At 47.9% G+C, this 23,266-nt stretch overlaps 8 protein-coding genes across 8 annotated transcripts; 4 read left to right on the top strand and 4 right to left on the bottom strand.

Moving 5' to 3' along the window:
* Positions 1-1,446: 1,446 nt before the first annotated feature.
* CNBG4400 (hypothetical protein) lies at positions 1,447-5,729 on the bottom strand (the record flags this gene model as incomplete). The annotated part of the gene is made up of 15 exons (XM_769047.1): positions 1,447-1,925; positions 1,977-2,192; positions 2,240-2,577; positions 2,627-3,075; positions 3,135-3,876; positions 3,931-3,982; positions 4,034-4,295; positions 4,348-4,383; positions 4,437-4,593; positions 4,650-4,685; positions 4,996-5,002; positions 5,064-5,188; positions 5,258-5,355; positions 5,408-5,577; positions 5,636-5,729. 15 exons carry the CDS (start codon positions 5,727-5,729, stop codon positions 1,447-1,449), a joined length of 3,261 nt encoding a protein of 1,086 aa, XP_774140.1.
* Positions 5,730-7,285: 1,556 nt separating this feature from the next.
* Positions 7,286-8,362, bottom strand: CNBG4390 (hypothetical protein; the record flags this gene model as incomplete). Its single annotated transcript, XM_769046.1, has 1 exon — positions 7,286-8,362. The coding sequence occupies one exon, from the start codon at positions 8,360-8,362 to the stop codon at positions 7,286-7,288; it is 1,077 nt and encodes a 358-aa protein (XP_774139.1).
* A 716-nt stretch (positions 8,363-9,078) lies between these two features.
* CNBG4380 (hypothetical protein) lies at positions 9,079-11,781 on the top strand (the record flags this gene model as incomplete). The annotated part of the gene is made up of 2 exons (XM_769045.1): positions 9,079-10,002; positions 10,051-11,781. 2 exons carry the CDS (start codon positions 9,079-9,081, stop codon positions 11,779-11,781), a joined length of 2,655 nt encoding a protein of 884 aa, XP_774138.1.
* Positions 11,782-11,959: 178 nt separating this feature from the next.
* Positions 11,960-13,291, bottom strand: CNBG4370 (hypothetical protein; the record flags this gene model as incomplete). The annotated part of the gene is made up of 4 exons (XM_769044.1): positions 11,960-12,047; positions 12,093-12,844; positions 12,908-13,212; positions 13,258-13,291. 4 exons carry the CDS (start codon positions 13,289-13,291, stop codon positions 11,960-11,962), a joined length of 1,179 nt encoding a protein of 392 aa, XP_774137.1.
* Positions 13,292-13,791: 500 nt separating this feature from the next.
* Positions 13,792-16,365, top strand: CNBG4360 (hypothetical protein; the record flags this gene model as incomplete). The annotated part of the gene is made up of 9 exons (XM_769043.1): positions 13,792-13,884; positions 13,936-14,054; positions 14,102-14,545; positions 14,592-14,692; positions 14,739-14,962; positions 15,008-15,207; positions 15,254-15,480; positions 15,530-15,804; positions 15,856-16,365. 9 exons carry the CDS (start codon positions 13,792-13,794, stop codon positions 16,363-16,365), a joined length of 2,193 nt encoding a protein of 730 aa, XP_774136.1.
* Positions 16,366-16,556: 191 nt separating this feature from the next.
* On the bottom strand, positions 16,557-18,388 carry CNBG4350 (hypothetical protein; the record flags this gene model as incomplete). The annotated part of the gene is made up of 4 exons (XM_769042.1): positions 16,557-16,934; positions 17,003-17,164; positions 17,250-18,172; positions 18,232-18,388. The coding sequence occupies 4 exons, from the start codon at positions 18,386-18,388 to the stop codon at positions 16,557-16,559; spliced, it is 1,620 nt and encodes a 539-aa protein (XP_774135.1).
* An 805-nt stretch (positions 18,389-19,193) lies between these two features.
* CNBG4340 (hypothetical protein) lies at positions 19,194-21,060 on the top strand (the record flags this gene model as incomplete). Its single annotated transcript, XM_769041.1, has 6 exons — positions 19,194-19,421; positions 19,476-19,648; positions 19,701-20,027; positions 20,086-20,356; positions 20,411-20,612; positions 20,681-21,060. The coding sequence occupies 6 exons, from the start codon at positions 19,194-19,196 to the stop codon at positions 21,058-21,060; spliced, it is 1,581 nt and encodes a 526-aa protein (XP_774134.1).
* Positions 21,061-22,633: 1,573 nt separating this feature from the next.
* CNBG4330 (hypothetical protein) lies at positions 22,634-23,230 on the top strand (the record flags this gene model as incomplete). Its single annotated transcript, XM_769040.1, has 4 exons — positions 22,634-22,686; positions 22,753-22,840; positions 22,904-23,052; positions 23,137-23,230. 4 exons carry the CDS (start codon positions 22,634-22,636, stop codon positions 23,228-23,230), a joined length of 384 nt encoding a protein of 127 aa, XP_774133.1.
* Between the last annotated feature and the right edge of the window lie 36 nt (positions 23,231-23,266).

Genomic DNA, 23,266 nt, shown 5'->3' with positions numbered 1-23,266 from the left:
TATGCTTGTGATTGACCTGAGTGTGGCGGTCGGAATGTTCCGCCGGTCTGCGGCGAGTCGTCCTCTTTTTATTGGTTTATTATTTATTCACAGGGCCAGACCGAGCAAATGCATACATAATAGCGCCGCTGGAAGGAGGGAGAAGGTCGATCTGGCTGAGCGTATGGTGTATTATTCTTAAGAGCGGAATGCGATGGGTAAGAATGGGCATTGCCGAAGTAGAACCCTTTGCTCGTTCGGCGAAGATGTTCCGACGCGGTTGGTCTGCTGCTGGCTGCTTGTCGCCGGTGGAAGGGTCGTCAAGAAATGGGTACTAATGATGGATAGCTCTGAAGTTCGAATGGTGTCGATTATAAGAGATGAAGCCTTATTCCCCTGCTCATATTGCCGATGAGTTGAAGAATTTGGGAAGATGAGTGAAAGAACAACGGAAGAATAGACAATACGCAGATAAATAAAATTAAGCGTCTGCTGCAAGGAGACAGATTTTGAGACATCAGTCTAGCTAGTCACTTCTTGATACACGACGCTTCCACGTGGCTCCCGAGCATCAATAAGAACACGAGGACGGGAGGAGATGCGTGGTGGTGGTATTACTGTACAAAGATTGTTCTTTTGCTACTTGTACGGCTCCTCATACTTACTGAATGCATCTAATGCCCCTCTGAAAATGTGGCTTAGGGTGATGAACAGCATGAGTACCGTACGCATATCCATACGTATGTAAATAGATATAAACAAGCGGAGATAACCAAACAAACAAGGCACCGAGAGTTTTGCATGCTGTTTTTTTTTGTCATGCCCCTTCTTCGGTTTCCTTGACAATATCTGAGATGGTTGAGGTACGTAGTTCTCTTGGGTGTTGTTGTTCGTTACCAGCTGGGACGCCCATGCGGCATTCAATACTACAGAAAATATATCCTTTGTCATCCAGGAAATAACGGCGGCGCCGTCACGGGCGGGAGGGTGGTGTTTATTGTTGATTGCCAAGAGGAGCAGATCGTTGTACAATGGTAAAATGCATTCTTAATAAACAACTGAGAAACGAAGCAAACAAACTGCAGGTAAGATAGGCTTCGCTCTCCTAATGATAGGAGAGGGAGGTTTGATGTCACTTACGTTCTCAGGAGTCTAGTTGCCTGCTTCTTGAGGCTCTTGAGTGTGACCGTAACTGACGAAAGTAGTAGTAGATTCAATTCTCCTTATTTTGACCAGTTGCGGAATATATAGGGGCTGTTGATTTCTTACAATATTGAGTGATGAAACAACAAACGAATTTGAGGCTACTCGATGTGTATACATATTAGGTATGACATAACGTCTGAATATACTTGTGATATGCGGCATATAACGGCTAAGAAACGATGGGTTCGATGATATTGCTACAGTACAGTACAGCGTCCGCATTTCTAATCTGATCACGATCACTTCGTTTCACTTTAACGCCTAATTGGGGTCAACATGCGTCCCCTCACTGCTCTGATCATCCGATTTCGGCTGAGTGCCATCTGGCTGAACCTCCTTCGCGCCCTTATTCTGAGCTTGGGCATGCTCATGGCCCTTGCCGGTATGGTCGCTCAACCCCTTGTCTCCATTACCGTCACCCTTTTCTCCGCCGGTAGCGCCCTTTTCTCCCTCACTGTCATCCTTCTTTTTCTCATTGTCTCCTTTCTTTGCATTACCTTCCTGCTTCTTGGTGTCGCCAGACTTGGCTTCATCTTTCTTGTCATCCTTCTTTCCGTTGTCGCCGCCCTCCTCATCCTTCTTAGTAGAGGCGAATCGGTAGTAGGAACCATTGTGGTCAGTCTCGTGCACGATGGTGAGACGCTGAAGATCGGTGAGGAAGTTTTCAAGCTTCTCATTCTTCTTGGACCGGCTCTTACGGCCGATGCTGTCGAGCCAGCGGATTGAGTTGAGCATGAGGTCTTCAAAGAATAGTCAGCAATGCTCGAAGAGTTAGAAATCAGTGTACTCACAGACAAGGAGGATGATGATGACGACGCCGAAACTGAAGCACCAGATCTTGACAACTGTGACAACATCGGTCCAACCACCATGAGGAGCATCACCCGAAATCCAACCGAAAAGGGCAAAGATGGTAGCCAAGGCATCGACACCAATTACTGCAGCCACAAGCTGGAATGAAGGCCAGACGTTGGGGGTACCAGGCTCTTGGGCCAATCGAGTGATGACTATACTCCGATAAGCGTTGGTCCGTGAATTGGGGAAAGAAGCTTACAAATAACCCAGCTTTCGGTCAACGCAACTTCCAAGAAGAGAATTTCCTGAGTAGAGCCAAAGTTCTGGACGACACCTCCGTTGTCAATCCATAGAGTAGCTCGAATGATCCAGGTACCCGCTGCGAGAAGAAGACCCATAATGGTAGAGATGATCCAGACCTTGGGCAACTGCCATTCAACAGGCTGATGAGCGTAAGGAGCTCGGTCGTAGGCAATGGCGATGGTAGCGACATCGGCAAAGATGGCAAGGAAGACAACGAGGTCGACACGGATAGTCTCATTGAGAATAAGGATGGAAAGCATCAAATACACTTCAAGGTGGACACAAAGAGCAATACTATAAGGTATTCATTAGTTTTGACAGTTTTCGACGGCGGACCACCCACCGATAGATGATATACGCCTTCATTCGGTGGAAAATCTGCCGAGCGACCTTAATGGCAGTGATGATAGTAGAAAGACCTTCGTCGAGGAAGACAACATCGGCAGCAGTCCTAGCGGCATCACTGGCACCTTCGACAGCAATACCACAGTCGGCCTTTTTCAAACTAGGAGCGTCATTGACACCATCACCAGTCATAGCAGTCAAGTGGCCACGTTCCTGCAAAAGGTTAACGACCTGGTACTTGTGTTCGGGGAAGACTTCGGCAAAACCGTCCGCCGCTTCAACAAAGTCTCGGATGTCAGAACCAGCCATACCACCACCAATGAGTTTCTCAGAGTCATAAACGTTGGTTTTGAGGCCGAGCTGTTTACAAGTTTCCTTGGCGATAGCCACGGCGTCACCAGTAAGCATCTTGACTTGGATACCTAGGTCATGAGCTTCTCCGATCGTCTGCAGCAAATTGTTAGCTTCACTGGTAAGACACATACATATCACAAAGAGCGCTTTACCTTGGCAGTGTCGATACGAGGGGGGTCGAACATACAAAGCATACCGAGCAATTCCCAGTCTTTGCCGTCTTCCTTGACCGCGACACCCAAACTTCGGAAACCACGAGACGCAAATTGTTGAGATTGGGCTCGGTAGGCGGACACAGTGTCAGGATCGAACTTGGTGAGTTTCAAGATGGCGTTGGGAGCACCCTTGGCGCAAGTGTAGTGCTTGCCCTCCTTCTCAACCTCGGCAGTGATTCGCTTGGAAACAGGGTCGAAAGGAGTGAATTTGTGGGTCTTCCATCCGCCCTTGAGCATCTCTTGAGCCTTGGGGTAGTCCTTCAAGCCGACGATGGTGACCTTGTCAATAGGGTCAAGACCGAGAACGTTGTGAGAAGAAGCGAGAACAGCGACAGCCATGAACCAATTGGGGTCGACATCGGGCGCGATGTATGGTTCGTTTAAGGAAAGCTTGTTGGCAGTAAGAGTGCCCGTTTTGTCGGAACAAAGTATGTCGACACCAGCCAGAGACTCGATGGCGGTAAGCTTCTGGACGATAGCCTTTCGTTTGGCGAGGTAGGCAGCACCGACGGCAAGAGTAGTAGTCGTGACGACAGGAAGACCGACAGGCACACCAATGATAAAGAAAATAAGGGCATAAACGAGAAGATTGTTCTCTCTAGGGGTAGCGATACCAGTTCCTCGGAAGAAGCCACCAATCCAAACAGCGAAGATGAAGGCAACGACCATAACTAAAAGCCTATGGGTCTATTAGCCCCATTGCTGCCAAGTTTCTTGGATTTAAAAAACTCACGTTGTACCAATGCCACCGAGGACAATCTGGAAATGACCTTTTTCATTGGAACCTGGAATTGTCCGTCAGTGATGACTGAACAACCACAGGGAAAGTGACTCACTGGACACAAGTGAGGCAGTCCTACCGACAAAGCTTCCCTTGGCACTGACAGTGACGACTCCAAAGCACTTGCCACGCTTCACACCACACGTGTAGTAAGCGACATCACCGATAAACTTGTCCACAGCAAGAGACTCTCCAGTGATAGCAGACTGATCAACGGAACAGAGGGATGGGCCCTTGTCCGGTCCATCATCCTCATCGTCGTCATCACCTTTCTTAGAATGCTTCGACTTTTCTACGCGATCAAGGATGTCCTTCGACTGTTTCGAAGTTAGCAAAAAATCCATACTACACAAAATGGCAAAGATGTACCTTGGAACCATCTTTGTCTTCATAGTCACCAATAATCTGGCACATCATAAGTCAATCTGTCATTCTGCCACTGTACCACCTCGGCTTACCTTTGCATCAGCGGCGATGGTCTTGCCTTCTTCGAGAACTAAGATGTCACCGGGAACAAGCTCTCGAGCCTCAATTTCTTCCTCTTTCCCGTCTCGAATAGCAACCGTTTTGAGGGCGATTCCAGCCTTGAGTTGAGCTACGATGTCTCCGGCTTGTCTGACAGGACACATTAGTTGCTTTCTTATCACGGATAGAAAGATAGAGTGGCTTACTTCTCCTGATACCAACCAACACCAGCATTTAGGAACCTGGAAACTTGTTAGTAATTGTTCAGTGGCATTCTAGACCAAGCACTGAGACTTTCAAGCAGAAAAACGTCGGAACATCAAAATATACGGAGCGGAAAATAATTACCACATCGCTTCGAACATTATGCAAAGCGATAAAGGCCGCATTGGCTTCATTCAAGGCGCCCATGAGACGGAGACGCGGCCAATGCCGCCCAAGGTAACGTCATTTCACCATTCCTTATGACCTTTTTTTTCGGCTTTTTCTTTTGACGTCCTCCCGGCATATAAATTCACCATCCAGAAATGGGACAATGGACGAAGAACTTACAGAATACCTAGGATGACACTAGTATCAGTAAAGTTATGCAGGTTGGTACACAAGAGAGAATTACAAACCTATGATGACTCCGAAATCAATCCAATCTCGAAGACCTGCAGACAAAATAACAGCGAGTTCCATAACATAAAGGATGGGCCCTCGGAAGTAGGAGATGAATTTGAGGAACTGGTTTTCGTTTGGGCTGAGTTCAGGTCAGTCCCCATCTATTATGGCCAAAAGGATATGAGGCCCACTCAAATGAATGACTTACGATTCAAGCTCGTTCCAGCCAGAATGCTTCCTACGTTCTTCAATCTCCGAAGAGGAAAGACCCTTTTGTCGGTCGGTATTGAGCCAGTCTGGCGGCACCTATAACTCAAATTTTAGCAAGGGGTACCGTGGCAGAATGCTGCGAACTCACCTTCTTGCCTCCAGTCTCCACCTTCGTCTTCTTCCACGGGGTATACCACTTCCTGATATACTTGACGTTCTCTTCGTCTTCCTTCCCTTCATCATCCCCCCCTTTCTTGATTTTTTCTTGCTGGTCTGCAACGTACTTCAAGAGCACATCATACTCCTCACCGGAATACTCTGTAATAATCGAGGTTAGTCATGAATTTTATATACGTGCCATCGTGCAAGTACATACTCTTCTTTTTGTCCTCCTCCTGACGCTTAGCCTCTGTTTCAGCATCACCAGCCTCTGGGTCCTTCTTGTGGTTCTTGCGGTTCTTCAACCCCATCATGAAACTCCTTGCTTCCTGCTAACAGCCAATTATTGGTGTTATTTACTCCTCTTGCTCAACTTGAACTTCCAAGCTTCTCCGAACAACGTTGATAGTAAATTAGGTGGAACGCTATAGATGAAGCGTAACAAACTGTACGAGGATGGGTGTAAAAGACAACGTCGGTATCAAAAAAGTCTGATGATGCTATAAAAAGCTACAGTCGTCTTGGAGCTACGGATTAATCTGTTTTCACCTCATCCATGATTGATTAACGTTATGGAATCAAGCCTGTTGAAAAGTCCCTACGCCTTCCTGATGTCATCATCGATTGTAACTGGCTGCATACTTCCTTGCCTGGAATGGAAGGTACGGGGTCGCGCGGTTATGCACACCGAACGACGCAAGCATCAATGTAAGGAACCTAGAAAACACGATACAAGAAACAATAAGGTCGGTCGCAGTTGCAGAGCTAAGGCACAATGACACAATGCAACCAAATGAGGAGCAGAGTTGCTGATCCGCATTTATTCATAGAAACATGATGATGAAAACAGAGAGCGGTTGCTTTACAGCACGCGGCAAGCGGCATCGGATGTGGGGCACCTGGATAAATGATGATGATGAATGATGATAGTTTATGGCGGAGTTCGACGAAGTCTGGACTAGTAATTAATTATTAAGAGCAAAAACGGCCTCATGTTCCATATTATCCATATGATATCTCTGTGACTGTTGTACTCCATTCGGATTTGAGCGATAAAATTGGGGACGACAATCGAGAATTAGAAGCGCAGGGACTGTCGACTTCCACTCATGAGTAGGAGTAGTGATTTCAAACGTCATCGTCGACCGCCGTTTTCATCTTATGCGGCATGCCGGGTTTTTCGCTTCTTCTTTGTCCGCTTTTCCCCCCTGTCTCTCCAATTCAGAAAGGAAAGAAAGGAGCAAACCTCAGCGCCTGCGCCCTAGCCGCCAACATGCCAGCAGACGGTTAGGAACTGAATGCTATTTTCAGCCGTTGCCCAATATGTTCGGCAGCATGACGTCAGCCCCTTTTCCGTTATGTCAACAAATCAATTCAGGCACGGGAGGATTTTTTTGTGATGAGATAACGATATAAATGAATTTCACCTTATATTATATTATAGGGGAACACCTTGTAGGGATTATTGCCAGTAGGCATCACTCAAGCTACTCTTCAGACCTGTCGCTTTGATGCTCGCCGTCCGGTCAACCTGTACACAACTGTTCACCATTACACTACTTTGCTGTTACTCGTGAAAGGCTGAATGTTCGAAACAGGCGAACATTGGCATCATCAATGCTCGATGCTAGCGAAGCTGAAATATAGTTCATCTAATGTGTCCTTGTTGCTTTAAATATTAATGCTGTGTGTGCTATATATAAGTATTATCTGGAAATGCGATTATAATGGGCATTTTGTCTATTATTGTGCAACTTATGTTTTTATTTCCTCAAGCCAACAATTTCAGAGGCTGAATGCGAGAAAAATCACCATGAGAGTCAGCTAAACGTCACATATCCCATTGGAAGCTCAAACACTCACAATATTATTTTCTTTCCTGGTCTAACCATCTCTTCATTACCGTTATCGTTGCATCATACTCCTCCTTCACGCTCGGCTTTGGCGACATCGGAGGAGGCTTATCCCACGCATGCTTCTCCCCTTTGATCTCCCTCACGCTCACATTAATCCCTTTACTCTCCAACCTCTCCTTGAACTTGATCCCTTCCGCATGTAACATATCATACTCGCAAAGTGCCAAATGCACAGATGGAAGCTTCTCTATCATCTCATCTGGAGCGATACCAGGACTTAGCCGACAGTCCAAGAGATCGACGCCTGGCGGGAGGTAAGATGAATCAAAGAGGGTAGTGAGAGAGGGAGCTAATGTGAATTCGGGTTTCTCACAGGCTGAACGTTTTTCGGGTCGGGTAAGGGAGTAGTCGAGCAATGGGTAGAATGTGATGATGCCGCAGATGGGTAGTGGGTCAATAGGGAGAGAATAACCCCATTTACTGGGCGTATGGAGGAGGTGATGTGATGAGAAGGCGAGATTCCCGCCGGCCGAGAACCCAGAAATGAAAAGTTTTGTAGGGTCAATGCCATAGGCTTTGGCATGCTCTGTGACATGTAGAATGGACGAAGCGCAATCCTCGACGGGTGTGGGAAAAGGGAACTCAGGAGCAAGTCGATATGAAACTGCAATGGCGACAGCCCCCATTTGCTCGCAGACTGCCCCTGCCCAACGAGCATCATCTGTTCCCTGGCCAAGCACAAATCCGCCTCCGTGGAATATAATCACTCCCGGACGATTGCCAGAGTCGGCAGACCCCAACTTGACACCATTTGGCACGTAGACATCCAGCCTAATGACCTTCTTCCCCTTCTTCTCACCTAATGTACAGTCGATCCACTTCGTGAGTGTGGCAGAAGGTGCGGCAGGGTGGGCGTAATGGTGTATTGTATAAGCAAGAGAAGCTGCGTTTCGAAGTAGTTTGGCACGAAGAGCGCGAGCCCAATAGGGAGATTGGCTGCTGGAGGCGTGAGGGTGACCATCGTCCATGATGTTTAGTTCTGCCGGAGGAGTGTGAAGTCGAAAACAAAAAGAGATAGCTCGCAGCATTCAGACTAATTGAGTTTCGACCGTATGGTCTGGAGACTATTGACCACTTGATAGGCTTCTTGCGTGAGGCGCGATGTTGGTAAATGGTATACACAGCTATGGTGAAGTAGTTAGCTTATGTGCTATGATGGGAGTCCGTTTTGTGCCGAGAGGAAAACCTCATGGAGCGCAAGGGTGCTAGTAGTCGTCGATCGAAAGTCTCAAGGACTAATTACGATCCTCATACTAATAGCTGTGACTAATAAACACCTGTCATGATGCCGAGAAAAGCATCTGATTTCTTGGGCCTGGAGCTGATCGTTGGTGCTGATAAAACGTGCGATATGCCGAGTAAAGATGACAAAATGACTGGACCAAAAATTATCAAAACCGGGCGGCTGGCGATCCGTTACTATCTGTGACGTCAATAACTCGAGGCACCTTTTGTGATGTCACTGTTTACCCGTTTGAAAGTGCAAGGCGTGCGTGGTTTTAGAGCTTTCGGGCTTCAACACACGACGGATCGATAGTTCAACGGCGGTGAGCTGAGTGGCGTAAGGGCCGGAAACTACGTGCACCATAGCTGAAAAACCATAGCGGGGCCGATCACCACAACCAAGACGTCGAACAGAGGTGACTCCCCTCGCTGCGCACGTAAAAGCTGTTGACCGGATACCCCTTTATCTCTTCCGCCTTATTACTTTTCGTAAACCCGATTGTATAGTCCAAGAATAAACATGTCCTCTACAGACACAACAACAAATCCCATTATCAAGCTTGGTCGGGTTCTCAAACCCTCACATTCCAACAGTGGGGACAGACCTGAGCTTCCTCGTTCTGCAACACACGAGAAGGTGGCAAGACATGCCGCGGAGAAGCAGCACGAACAGGCAAAGCAGGAAGCCAAAAAGGAAAGGACAGAGCATGAAAAGCATGAGATGCAACGCCGGCGCCAGATTGCAGATGAGAAGGCTCAACTAGAAGAAGATTCCGAGACTCAGGCAAGTTATGGTGATATCGATGGCTTGGAGGAGATCACACCGTTTGAAGAAGTGATCGACATGCCTGCTGGCACAAAAGTTAACATCCGAGGTCGTATTCACCAGCAACGGGACCTCTCTTCCCACCTCAACTTCATTCTTCTTCGTCAACGAGGACTTGTCATTCAAGGAATTCTTTCTGAGCATGCTTCGGAACACATGATTAAGTGGGTCCAACATCTCCCCGGTGAGGCCATTGTTCAAGTCTCTGGTACTCTCCGCGAACCCCCCAAGCCCATCACAGCAGCCGTCGACACTCCTTTAGAACTCAATATTGAGCGTCTATACCTTGTTGAGGCTTCTCATGATATCCCGTTCAATCTTGCACATGGCGACCGACCTCCTCAAAGTACTCGTCTTCGTAACCGTACGCTCGATTTGCGACACCCGACCGCCCAGGCGATCTTCAAAATCCGTGCCAAGGTATTGAAGGTGTTCAGGGATACTCTTGACGATTTGGGCTTTTTGGAAATCAACACGCCTAAGTTACAACCTTCGGCGACAGAGAGTGGTGCAGAGGTGTTTAGGGTGAACTACTTTGGACGAAAGGCTTTCCTGGCTCAGAGTCCTCAGCTGATGAAGCAGATGGCAATTTCTGCCGATTTCCGTCGTGTTTACGAGGCATGCCTTTCCCTCTTTGATAATAATACCGTGCTGACACATTCTTAGATCGGACCTGTCTTCCGTGCAGAGAACAGTAACACTCACCGACATCTTACCGAGTACACTGGTCTCGACATCGAGATGGCTATCCAAAAAGAGTACCATGAGGTCTTCCGAATCCTCGATATTGTTCTCCGCAACATCTTCAACGCTCTTAAAGAAATGAAGACTGAGCTTAATCGGATTCGAGAGTTCTTCCCCAGCGATGACTTCCAATTCCTAGAAGAGACGCCTATCATTCCCTTCCAAGAGGCCGTGCAAATGTTGCGTGACGACGGCCGAGATGTCGAAGAAGAAGATCTCCATACGCCAGACGAGATTCGTCTTGGTGAATTGATTAAGGAGAAGCTTGGTACCGACTACTATGTCATTGACAAGTTCCCAGTGTCTGCCCGGCCATTCTACACAGCCAATGACGGAAAGATCACCAACTCGTTCGACATGTTCATTCGAGGCCAAGAAGTCTGCACCGGCGGTCAGCGTATTAACGACCCCAAGAAGCTTCGTGAGAGCATGAAGGAGTCGGGTATCAATGAGGACGAAATGGCAGAATATCTCCAGGCGTTCGACTGGGGTATGCCCCCCCATGGCGGTGCGGGCCTTGGTGTCGAGCGTATCGTTACCTTCTTTCTCAACTTGCCTGACGTGCGATTGTCTACACTCTGGCACCGAGATCCCCACTCTCTCCCGGACAAACCCGCCAGTCTTCCACATCCCGATGCTGACACTCTTAAAACAATTGATCCTAACAACCCTCCTCCTATTGAGAACCTCATTGCCAATTATGGTGATGCCACCAACACTTCATGGCTTGACGACCGGTTCGACATTTGGCGAGACCGCGAGACTGGTGCGGCAATCGGCTACTCTACTAAGGACACCAAGTTCTGCATGATCACCGGGGACCCATTATGTGATGATGGCCAGAAGAAGCAGGTGACAAAGAAGTTCCTCGATTTTATCAGGCGCGAAGTCAAGATGAAACCCATATGGCTATTAGTCTCTGAGATGATGGAGGAGATTTTGGCATATGAGTTTGGCTGGCGAGCATTGAGCTGTACTCAAGAGCAGCGAAGCGATTCCGACAGAGCAGATTCTAGTGTCATCCAAAATTCCAAGCAGAAAAAGGGAGTGTTCAAGGTCAGAGAAGTGGAGCCCACAGAAAAAATTCAGAGGAAATGTGATGCGAGGATCGAAGAATGGAGCGCCGGAAGGGATCACAAGGGCAAGCAGGTACATCTTACAGAAATTGCCCCTTGGAAGGATACCGAGCACAGACGGTACTTTATTGCCGAGTCTGACCATGAAGCCAACGAAAACGGCGAAAATAACAAGTTCCAGAGCAGAAAGGGTGAGCAAACAATCGACACTCTTGTCGTTCTTGCTCGTCTTGCCCCTTCAAAGGGTTATCAGCTTAAGTGGGCTCTCGACTTCCCCGGATCCCCAAATGGCGCTATCGAGTCCACCGTCCAAGCTGCTTTGTCTGCCGTTCCAGGTGAACCTGTTACTTTCGGTACTGCCGTATCCGAGAGTTTGGTGACCAAGCACGGTATTGGAGGTCTTCGAGCTAGCTTCATGGAGAGGACTTACAGAAGTATTGTGAAGAGTTTGTCGTTGGACAAGAAGGCAGGATTTAGGGAGAAATTTGGTGTAACCGGGGATTTAACTTATATCTGTTACCCGAAGGGAGGTGTGAAAGCGTACGAGCTGAAGGATATTGTCAAGTTCTTTGAATAGACAAAGATATGCCTAGCAGATAACCCTCATAGATTGTACAATAGGCTAGTTATAATGTGTATTTTAGCTATGTTTTCGTGTGGATAATTGCCTCAAAAGCACAAGACGGCAGAAAACAACAACTGTTTTTTGCATGACGAACCCTCTACCGGGACCCAAAAGGATAAAACAACGCAGTCTATAATCTGGCTGGCGAGCGCTTGCCTGATAGGTATTTTACAGTAAGATCAGAAGCTTTTTCGGCCATACCTAAACTCGCCTGGAAGCTGTGGTTACATTAGCCAAAGGGTTTCGCATCGAATGCGACTTACCCCGCAGATCCAATACCATAAGCGTGCACAACCGCCACTTTCCTCCTCTCACCTATACGGCCAATCATGGGTGCGACATCGTACGCGTTACCCTCATTCGCACCTGTACCAACTTCTCGTTCCTCAATTTCCAACCTGGGCCCACCCTCTCGAGCAGGTCTTAACCCCACATTGTGCGAAATGATTTCGATATCCTTCCATGTCTTGCCATTAGGACCTGCGAGCTCAGGCGCGAGGTTATAGCAGTCTTTGAGGATACGTTCCGCTTCTTTCAAGTCGGGGAGAGTAGACCAATTGTCTCTTTGGTAAACACCTCCAAGGACGACATGGCCTTCAGGCCCGGGACGAGGGATGATGTATGCCGGTGGTGGAGGGGTGACTTCTCGACCACTCTCGTCGAGGTCGGCGTAAAAACCTTCGGTGTGCATGATACAAGCCTTGAATCCTGGGGCTCGCACGAGAACCGTCTGGCCACGGCCTGGATAGACTTTTTCATCCTCTACGCCAATGAGAGCCTTGGCACCGAGGCCGCTAGCGTTGACGACGAGAGAGACTTTGCCGATACCAGAAAGGTTGTAAGCTTCGTCGAGGGAAGAAAGACGGTAGCGGTGGACGGGGATGCCTAGCGCACGGGTCTCTGAACTGAGATGACGGATGTAATTGGGTGCGTGAAGAACGTAGGAAGCGAAAGAGTGGCCAAACTTCTTGCCTCCTGGGAGAGGCTGGCCAGGAGTCGATTTGAGATTTTTGTACTGCAATCAATGTCAACACTACGTATATGCAAGTACAAGCGGTTGCTGAAATGACAAACTCACATCGAACACAAGATCTTTGAACCAAGGCTCACTCTCAGCATCACTCTTGGGAAGATCCCATACAGAGCAGAAGGGGATCTTTTGGCAAATGTCAGGGTGATCCTTGGCAAGTTTGGCAAGCTTGCCGAACGTGATGGTGTCCCATTCGGCAGCAGGGGTACCGCCTTCAGCAAAAGAGAACCAATTGCAGCCAGCCCAAGGGCTGGCAAAGCCTACGCTAATGCTGTCTTCCGCGAGATCTCGAGCGACAATGGCAACCTTTAATCCACGGTTGTGGAGTTCTCTGGCGATAGATAGGCCAATAACTGTGAACGTCAGCTGGTGTCTGGGCGAGACGACATAGAACTTACCTCCGGAGCCGATAACGACGGCGTCAAAAGACATTACAATAGTTTGTGCGATGATAGACAAGAGGTTGGGATGAGTCTGGGTATCAAAAGTAGGTGTGCCAAAATACGTTAAGAGCTCTGTTTAATATCATGGAAGTACCGGTCATTCCATGCGTCGAGTCGGAGACGAACCATCCAAGCAATGTTCGGCGATTCCGAGCTTTTAAGTTGCCGATCAGCATATCCGACATGCGTAAGACTTGTACCGAGCCAGATAAGGGGTTGTCGCGTGAAATGAGACGTCATGCATGCATTAAAGGCCATGCATCTCTTATGCCCAGCTGGCCCTTGGAATGAGGTAAAAAACGTGCATCTCAACATAGAAACGTCTTAAAGATTATGCCTTTTCTTGGTCGGTCCCACGGTGTGTTTCACTTGCAATCGGGATCTGGCCTTCCCGCCAGGCGCGGGAAGTGCATACGCGAACCTTCGATAACGTTCTGATTCGTCCCTCATCTTTGTTGTTCTTTTCTTTTCTCACACCATCTCGCCGCGATGCAGTCAGAAGGAGGCAGTCCAGAAATAAAGCGCAAATCTTCCAAGGTTGAGAGAGGCAGAGAAGCGTGTACAGAATGTCGCCGCCACAAGGTGTGTGTGCTTGTCGTCGGTCAATACGCCGAGCTAACTCGTCTTATCAAGATCCGATGCAATCCACGACCAGATGACCCAAATCATCTCTATCCATGCTCAAGATGTGAGCGTATGAGTCTGACCTGTGAATTTCAGAAGCATAATCGTGGGAGAAAACGCAAGCATCCGTGAGTCGCACCTCGTTATCAACGGACGTAAAACTGATAAAAATTAGGGTGGCATTGCTGAACGGCGGTTTGATAGATCAAGGATCCAATGGAGAAGGATCATCCCGCGGAGAATACATATCGAAAAGAGAACGGACACCACCTCAAAATTCATCACATTCCTTTGGCGACCCACGATTCCCTTTTATATCGACCGAGCTAGCTGAGCCGACCGGTCCCAGGAAACAGTCAGGGTGGCATGAGAGTGACCTTGAAGCGTATCACCGACATGGTCATCAGATGTCTTTACGGCACATGCTAGCTGACGAGCCGGATGATGATGCTTCTGTGGATGAGGAGGAATCTCGAGACGAGCTGTTGGATGAAGAGGCGGATGGCGAGAGCTCAAGAAAAAGGTTAAGGGTCGCTGTTCAAAAAGGGTCAGACCTTGTGGATGATCCTATAAGGGCTGGATTTGTGACAGAGGAGGAGGGGAGAGCTTTGTTTCATCTGTAAGTTGGTCTTTCTGAGTCTGTAACCCGGGTTGACCCTGCTTAGGTACTTGACGCACGTGAACACGTCCCTCCCTATGTTAGACCCTAGCTTTCACACGCACAGCTATGTCAGAGAGTCGTCCCCTTTCTTGTATACTGCGATTCGTGAGTCAGTCTTTACATCGGACAAGACCATGCTAACACAGCTTAGTCTGCATCATGTCTCGCTATCTTTCTTCTGTATCCCTCAGTGGCCAAGCAGTATCGCCAGAATCAGCTCAATCAGTGCATCAACAAATACTTGTTCTCGCTAGAGACCACCTAACTTGGTCATTCGCAGAGGCCGTCGCGGATATCAATACCGTGCGGGCGATGGTCATTCTGTCTCTGCATAAAGAGCCAGATGATGATAAAGCTGGATATTATGTCAGCAGGGTGGGTCACCTTTGCTATCTGCAATTCTTGGCTGACAATTTACAGGCCATTCTGATGGGTAAGGAGCTTAACTTGGGTAGAATTCCACCCAAGTCTGAAAGTGATCGGATGACCGATAAAGAATTGCAATGTCTGAGATCAAGGCAACGAGTTTGGTTGTGTTTGTTCTTTGTCAACTCCATCTTTAACATGCAGTTCCGACAACCGATGTTGATACTGCAAAATGATCCTCTCGTGGCTACGGCGTGAGCTTTAATATAGATCAGTGAGATAATCGCTAACATTCAGCAGCCATCACTGGCTTAAACGAAGCCGTCCTGAAACTCTCCTTCGAGACTCGCAATTAGTCTGTTCAACGGAATTGCGACGCAAATACTTGCATTATCGTGATTTGCTAGTTGGGTCAGGGCCTGATGAAACGACATACAGAAGTGCTCTATCGCTGTCTATTTTGACAAAGACAATGAATCAAGACTGGGATGTCACTTCTGAAGCTTGGATTAGGGATATCATTGATGGCGAGTCACAATTTGACCGATTTGTAATCATAGCTGAGGGACGCTGCAGTGGGCGGAACATCGAGCCACGTCAACAAGCCTCGTATATGGACGTCTGCTTTACGTCTCAATCTCAACCTTCTCATTGTGAATCAGACACTCCGATTGCCACCCGAAGACCAGCTCGACTTCGGTGCCCCTAGCTCAATACCCGCTTTCCACCATTGTTTGAACGCGGCTACGACAGTATTGGTACGGTTTGAAGGGCTTGATAGACAACAATTGACCTTTGCATCGGATACATTCTTGCATTTTGCTCTGTATGCGGCTACACTTTTGTCTACTGTAAGTTGAAGATGGTTATATCATTAATAGCGGTCGCTCACCCAGCATCAGCTGTGTCGCGGCCAACACCCTTATAAATTCGAAACCGTCGAGATCGAACATTGTCGTCGTCTTATACGTAAAACTGCCGACGCCCTTGAAGGAGCTTCCGCCTATCCACATGACTCCCCCGCTCTTCACGCATACTACCTTCGACGGCTCAACCAATACCTTCCTCGACCTCCCTCCCAGAACCCCGGATCCTCTTCATCCTTCTCCTCGGGCAGCGGTATGCCCAAGCCAGTTGCTAATGGCCAGACGGCCATTGATCCCATACTGCAAAACATGAGTTCCGGCACGACGTCGCTTAATACAGCGTTGACCAACGCTTTGGGTAATGAGCTGGATTTCTTGATGGCTGATTTCCCGTGGATGGAGGGATCGGGCATAGAGTGGCTGAATGAGGGGGAGACTGGTCAGGAACAACCTCAGCAAGTTCATATGCCTCCGCATCCACAAACCGCGAGAATGTCGTATGAAACGGGGCATTTTGGAGCTATGCCGGATAATGGGGGATTTTGACGTTGTATTTGAGAATTTTCTTCTTCTACTATTCAGAAAGTTGTCTTGTGTAAAGCATAGCACATGGTTGTATGAATATATCCTTGGGTTATTGATCTGGCAGTGATAAATTATCCTTGGAAATATTTATTCATAATTCAAACCGACTACAACGAAGATAACCATAACAACGAATCTGAGAATAGCAGAAACTAAGGCCTAAACACCTTCTCCGCTTCCCTCAACTGGGGCCACCTCCAATCAGCTTTCCACATCGTCGTCCCATCTTTACTAAGCACCAACATCTCCTCCTCCTCCTTCTGCTTAAAATTCCTATCACCCTTAACCGCCTCCGCGACCTCATCCCAAAGAATCTTGTTAAATTTGAGAACCGCAGACGTCTCTTCCGGGGTCAGCATCGACAAACGCAACTGGTGAACTGCCAGATCGGTACCATGGGATGCTTTGCCATTTGTACCGTAAGCGACAGGGACAGACTCAATAGCGTACCGGACGGCGGGGAAAGAATATGCTGCGAGGTCTTTGGCGAGAAGCCGAACGGGGAGGTGAACCTGACCGTCCGCGAGAATCTATTAAACGAAAATCAGGAGTCAGTCTGGGTTTGGATAGGTGATGAACAAAAAGAAAATTGATTTACACGACCTAATCGATCGTCGAGTTCGGTCGGAGAAGAGTCCATGGGGATGGGATAGTAAGAGTTCAGGAATTTTTGGGACTGATCGTAAGGATAATATCTAGCGATATTGGGCACCAAATCATCGTATTTCTTGCAGGGATGTACTCCGCGATAGAAAAAGTCCTGAAAAAAAAAAAAAATCAAGAAAGATTAATCAGTACTGCTGCGCACTTTGAGAAAGCAACCAAAGGGTTGACTGCTGACTTACTTCATCCCTTACGTCCCCGACGACAATACACTGAACACCAGCTTCCCTCAAGCCCTTTGCCAAACCTCCATTTTTCTGGAACTCCATCTCATCCGCTCTTACCCATCCATCATCGCCCACTATGCCACGAAAGGTACACAGCTCACCCATATCCTGAACTGCCTTGATAATCCTATCTGTCGAGAATTTGCTAGTGTCGCGGAGTCCTTCAAGGACGTTTGGGATAGAAGGGTCGATACCGACGCTTTCGCAGAACGCGGTGAACTGGGCGTTACGCGCGGTAGGGGTGAGTGGGTCGGCGAGGATCGCGTTAGATTGGAGGTGGGCGGTGATAAAAGGCGCAGGTTTGGGTGCGAGTCTAGCGGCTTGGTGGACAAGTTGGTGGACAACATGCCCACCGCCGCTCAGCCCACTAAGGTGGATCTGGTTGGGATCACCACCAAAGGAAACAACATTTTCCTTGACCCACTCAAGGCCAAGCCAGCAGTCTTTGAAACCAAAGTTACCAGAAATTTTGGGTTTTTCGCATCCCAAGAAACCCAAGATGGAAACTCGGTGCCCAAGGAGGACTCGAACTTCGTTGTAGTGCTCAGCAGCAAAGAATTGCTGATTGTAATTCTGTCCAGAAGTGCTGCCGTACTGCAAGAAACCACCATGGATGAAGACTCTCACAGGCAAAAGGGGTCTTTCGCCGGGGGACGAGAGGGGATAATCCGATGGGATGTAGATGTCTGCGAAGAAGGGATTCTCTGTGGGCTTGCCAAGACCTAGGCGGTCGCGGATAGAGTTGGTCTGGTGGTAGGTTCGTTCTGGCTGGGCACAGTACTTGCCATCGACTGTAAATGGCTCTTCAGCGTATTTGTAGCCTTCAGGTAAGGATTGGGGGTCGGTCCATCGAGGGACATCGATGCCATAAGGTACGTCTGCACGAGTGATCAACATCTGAAACCTAAGGATTAAGAAGATCTATATTAAGACTTACTGAGAAAAACCTGGCAACCATTCTTCACACGTCCGCCAGTGATTTTCCCATGCTTTGTGATGGTGGATACTCTCTCAAAAATAGGAAGGGCGAGCTGGTCGCCAGTCATGTCATTGGGACCGATGTCTGTCGTAGGGGGAAAGTTAATAATGGGCATGGTTGTTAGTATAGTAGCTCGAGTTTGGATGTGTGAGCTTATGGAGTGGGAGGCGAAAGGAAGAAGATTAGGAGGACCATCATATACCGCAAATAGCAATCAAGTCCCAATGATGTCCACCAGGGCAACGAATGAAAATCGGATCGGTCTTCCAAGTAAGAATATGCCCGAGAAGACACCGATGTCCTATCTCGTCTTGTCAGCGGTCAACAGCTGAGGCTGTTCTTCTTGACAGATACCGAACGCAAAGTGTCAAAATAAGGTCATATCTCTCGGCTTTGAACGTCCGATATGGATCACCGATACGCGTATCTGAGACCAGAGACTGGTATTCGGACGTCTTCTGAGGCTGATATTGGACATCTGTTAGATTCGTGGAAACAACTGCTAGCGATAAACACCGGAATCAGGCCAAAGACTGGCAGAGGTACTGGTTACCGAGAGATATCCGGCCCAAATTCTGCTTTTTTGGGCCGTTTTAGAAGCAACAAACTACGTCTGGTCCAGGATTTGGGCCTATCTCTGTTGTGCTTATCGTGTGTAACTAAGAAGCCTTAATTAGCATCCACCTCGGCTACTCAGCTCGGCTTCTTGTCCAGACTCCCAACCATTTACCCTGCAATTCTCTCACTCCTCTCCTTGTTCCCCCTCCCCCCCCCCGGCCCTATTCCGCCGTCGCCAAATCGAATTAATTACTTATCAGCTGATACGCCTTATCCCCAAGAGTCATGTTTATATAGATTGCGCCTTCCCCCATTCAAACTTGTCGCTTTCCCAGCACAAGCAAACCAGAGTCTGATCCACCATGGGCGCGTCAATAACTGAAGACAAGGCATACTCTATGGGATCCCAAGAGATGGCTGTACCAGACCTCGAGGGACAGGAGAAGATTGAGAGTTTAGAGAGAGTAGAATCGGCGCGTTCTCATGTGCTTGACGACTTGGGAAAGGGTGAAGGGATCTCTTTTGAGGACTTGCCTATCATCGATGTCAAGTCCGAGGACAATAGAAGAGTGCTTCGAAAGTTGGACTGTGTGAGCTATTTGGTCCTTATCGCTAGATGGCATGGCTGATAAAAATCTTTGTAGTTATTATTGCCTCTCACCATGATTGCCTACACCTTACAATACATTGACCGAAGCGCTATGAGTTATGCTGCCGTTTTTTCTTTTCGCACAGATCTCCACCTCGTGGGCACCCAATATTCTTGGTTAGGAAGTTGTTTCTTCCTTGGTTACTTGTTCTTTGAATTCCCTGGATCGTAAGTCACTTCCTTAATCCCATTTCACTTTGTGTTGCTGACACATGTACAGATACATCCTGCAACGTCTTCCTCTTTCCAAAATCATGGGAACATCAATCGTCATATGGGGTGGTCTCCTGATGTGCTTGGCTGCCCCTCGTTCTTTCGGGGGAGCCGCTGCAATCCGCACTCTGTTAGGCTGCTCCGAAGCCCTCGTTACGCCCGGTTTCGTCCTTCTCATCAGTCGATTTTACAAACGCGAGGAACAGCCTTTACGAGTTGGTTTGTGGTACTGCTGTAATGGATTAGGATCTTTTATTGGTGCTTTGGTTAGCTATGGGATGGGACACATCCATGTAGACAGTGTTCCCAACTGGGCTTGGATCTTCATCTTCAAGTACGTTCCCGTCCCCCATACATCACGTAGTGATACAAGACTAACTTTTGGAGTATAGTGGGGGCATCACCGTCATTTTTGGAACCGTCTTTCTCTTTCTCTGCCCTGAAAATCCCCAAACATGCAAGGTCCTTAACGCCCACGAGAAACGCGTAGCGTTAGAGCGTGTACGAACTAACAGATCATCCTTGGGCAGCAAGATAATCAAGTGGTACCAAGTCAAGGAAGCACTCTGTCCTTGGATTTGCCCACAAGGATGGTCTTATTTTTTCATCGTCATGTCTCTTAGTTTACCTAACGGCGGTATTGGCAATTTCCTTCATTTGATCGTGGGCATCTCTTCCTGTTCCTCTTTCCATATCGATTCTAATCATTGGGTATAGCTTCAATCATACGGATACACCTCTTTCCAGACCATCCTTATGGGTCTTCCCCAAGCTGCCATGCAGGTCGTCTTCCCCCTCTCTGGCGCTATCATCGCTCGAAAAGTCCCCAACGCCCGGCTCTACGTCCTCACGGCGTACATGCTCCCGAGTTTGGTCGGTGTTATCATCCAGTATAAGACGCGTAACAGCGGTGCTCTTTGTAAGCCACTTCCTCCACTTCTCTTGCCGTCACAAAGTTCGTAAGTTGATACATTCATACTTTCATAGTGTTCGGTTACTACATCCTCGGGTCATATGTCGCTTCCCTCGGTATCTGCTTCGCTGCCCCAGGCGCCAATGTCGTCGGATACACCAAACGAGTCGTCGTCGGTGCCATGGTCTTCATCGCCTACGCCCTCGGCAACGTCGCTGGTCAATTCTTCTGGAAATCGACCGAATCCCCACCATACCGTAGTGGGATGCTCGCTTGTATGGTCTGTTTTGCAGCTACAATCCCCATGGGGTTTAGTCTGAGGTATTATTATGTGTATGAGAATAAGAGGAGGGATAGGTTACAAGCGGAGATGGGGGAAGGAGCGGAGAATGATCAAGGGGACTTTTCGGATAGGACCGATGTCGAGAATTTGTCGTTTAGGTATGCCCTTTAAGCGGTGTAGTTTGAATATCAAAAGTTATTTCCCCACATTTTCAATAATTTTCCTCGGAGTTGTTTTACCTAGATATATGTCGTAGTTGTCCGTTATTATGGTTGTAGAGCATGTATAGTACTCGTAGACTAATCAGCGATGATGAACATTGCTCTTCTCTTACTGCAATAAGTTCTAAACAGATCACCCAGTATGTGACCTGTCACTTGCTCTTGTAAATGAGAAAGCCGACAATAATAGAGAAGGGGACTCATTTATTCACAACATTCCTTTATTGAGAGATGTGAACTGATGGCCAGGTAGCCCCTGTGCGCTACATAAAGACGTTCATTCGCCTGGCAGGACGGATCAGTACTTATAGTTTTGTTATACAAGCAAGCCGGAGGTAGCGCTCGGTTACCCTTAACCTCTTCCCTCTGCTCCCTCATCTCAGTGACAGTTTTCCAATGTCCACTCAACAAGCCTCTTCAACTCGGTCCATTGTCTTTCCCTCATTTTGGCGTCATTTCCAGGTTTGGCTTTGGCACATTCATCCACGAAAGCTTTCGCATCTGAAGGATCTGGGACAAGGGGATGGGACCTCACGTGAGAGTACCAGCTGTGACGAAATGGTCAAATCAGATGAAATTCTCTTGTTGTGCTTCTTCAGGCCAAAGACGTACTATTTGGAGTTCCAGTAATCACCTTGTGAATATCTATTATCAGTTCATGTGCGTTGCCCGCTGGAAACGTTTCGAAAGTCTCACCTTCACGTCTGTGGAGAGTGGCATGTAATAAATCTGCGGTTGGATCACCTTCATGATCTTGAGCTATCAAGTGACAATGGTTAATATCATCGTTCGCAAGATGTAATGCTGCACACGCCTTGTCAGAATTCTTCACCCAAGCCAGGTAGAAAATAAGATAGACTGACCAGCTTTGACATATTTATGTGCATTCAGTCCTTTAATTGCCTTCACCAGACTCTTGTCGTACACCTCAGAGCCAGGTTCAAGAGGTGGTAATGTCGGCCGAGCGAAAAGATACGTCACGACGGCTTCTGTCGTTGTGAATGCCATCTTGGTTGTAATATGTTGATGTGCTGACTTGAAAACAGGTGATATACTGATCCTTGAGGAGTTCGTACGGGCTTTTAACAATGCAGACATGAAAAGATGCAAAATTCTACTCGTTTCTTCTCGCTCCAATGTCAATTGACCGTTTTGACGGTCCGGTCGGTCACTTCCCAAGCCTTCTTCTGATGATCGGTGAGAAGAAATCCGTTTCGGAAATGACCGAATATACGGGGGGAGACTTGTGACGTAATCTAAGATGTATTAAGCACGCCTAACACAAATCTGCAAAAGTTCCAGTTAATAGGCTCGCGATTGTTATTGCTCTTGCCGCTCGTGCGTCTTCGGACTGTCTGTCCTCCACGCAGAGTGGTTGGTTGGGCGGCGGCTAATCAGCATCTCCATTTTGCAACTGCACTTTATGTTGCTTCGACTCTACAATTACAACAGCCACTCGTCAAACGGCTGCTGCACCGCCCACTTGCAACTCTACCGCCTCAATAACAAAAGCGCATCTGATAATGTCAGCTGGCCAGACATACTACGAGTTCTACCGAGGATCCAGGCATGTCCAGTTTTCCTTCTGACTCGTCCCTCATATCACTGTCTTGGGACTAATCATTTTTGTTGAATCGTATAGCATCGGGACAGCTCTTACGGATGCGCTTGATGAGTTGATCACGCAGGGAGATATTCCTCCCCAACTGGCTATGCGGGTGCTTCAACAAGTTCGTTCTCAATGTGTTTGTCTCTCAATGTTCTGCGCATTGACTGAAACGGATTTCCATTAGTTTGACAAATCCCTGACTGAATGCCTTCAAAAAGGTGTTAAGAACAAGACCACTATCAAGGGCCATCTTTCAACTTATAGATTATGTGACGATGTGTGGACGTTCGTTGTAAAGGATCCTCAATTTAAGATGGAAGGCGTTGGCGCCGGGTAAGTGTCCCGACTTGCCTCTCTTCCCTTTTTTCAACATGCCAAATATTTGAAAGTGTCGATGCTGATATTTTGTCCATCTAGATCTGAAATGGTCACCGGATCCAAGATCAAGATAGTGGCGTGCAAGAGCGGCGATGCGGCAGATGGTAAGAAAGCCGGAGGTGCAAGAGAATAATGATGGTCGAGGGACAGTGGGACGTTTGTCGTAGGA

The sequence above is a fragment of the Cryptococcus neoformans genome, chromosome 7 (genome assembly GCF_000149385.1).
Source record: "Cryptococcus neoformans var. neoformans B-3501A chromosome 7, whole genome shotgun sequence".
NCBI lineage: Eukaryota > Fungi > Basidiomycota > Tremellomycetes > Tremellales > Cryptococcaceae > Cryptococcus > Cryptococcus deneoformans.
This window is presented reverse-complemented; position numbering and strand designations above follow the sequence as displayed.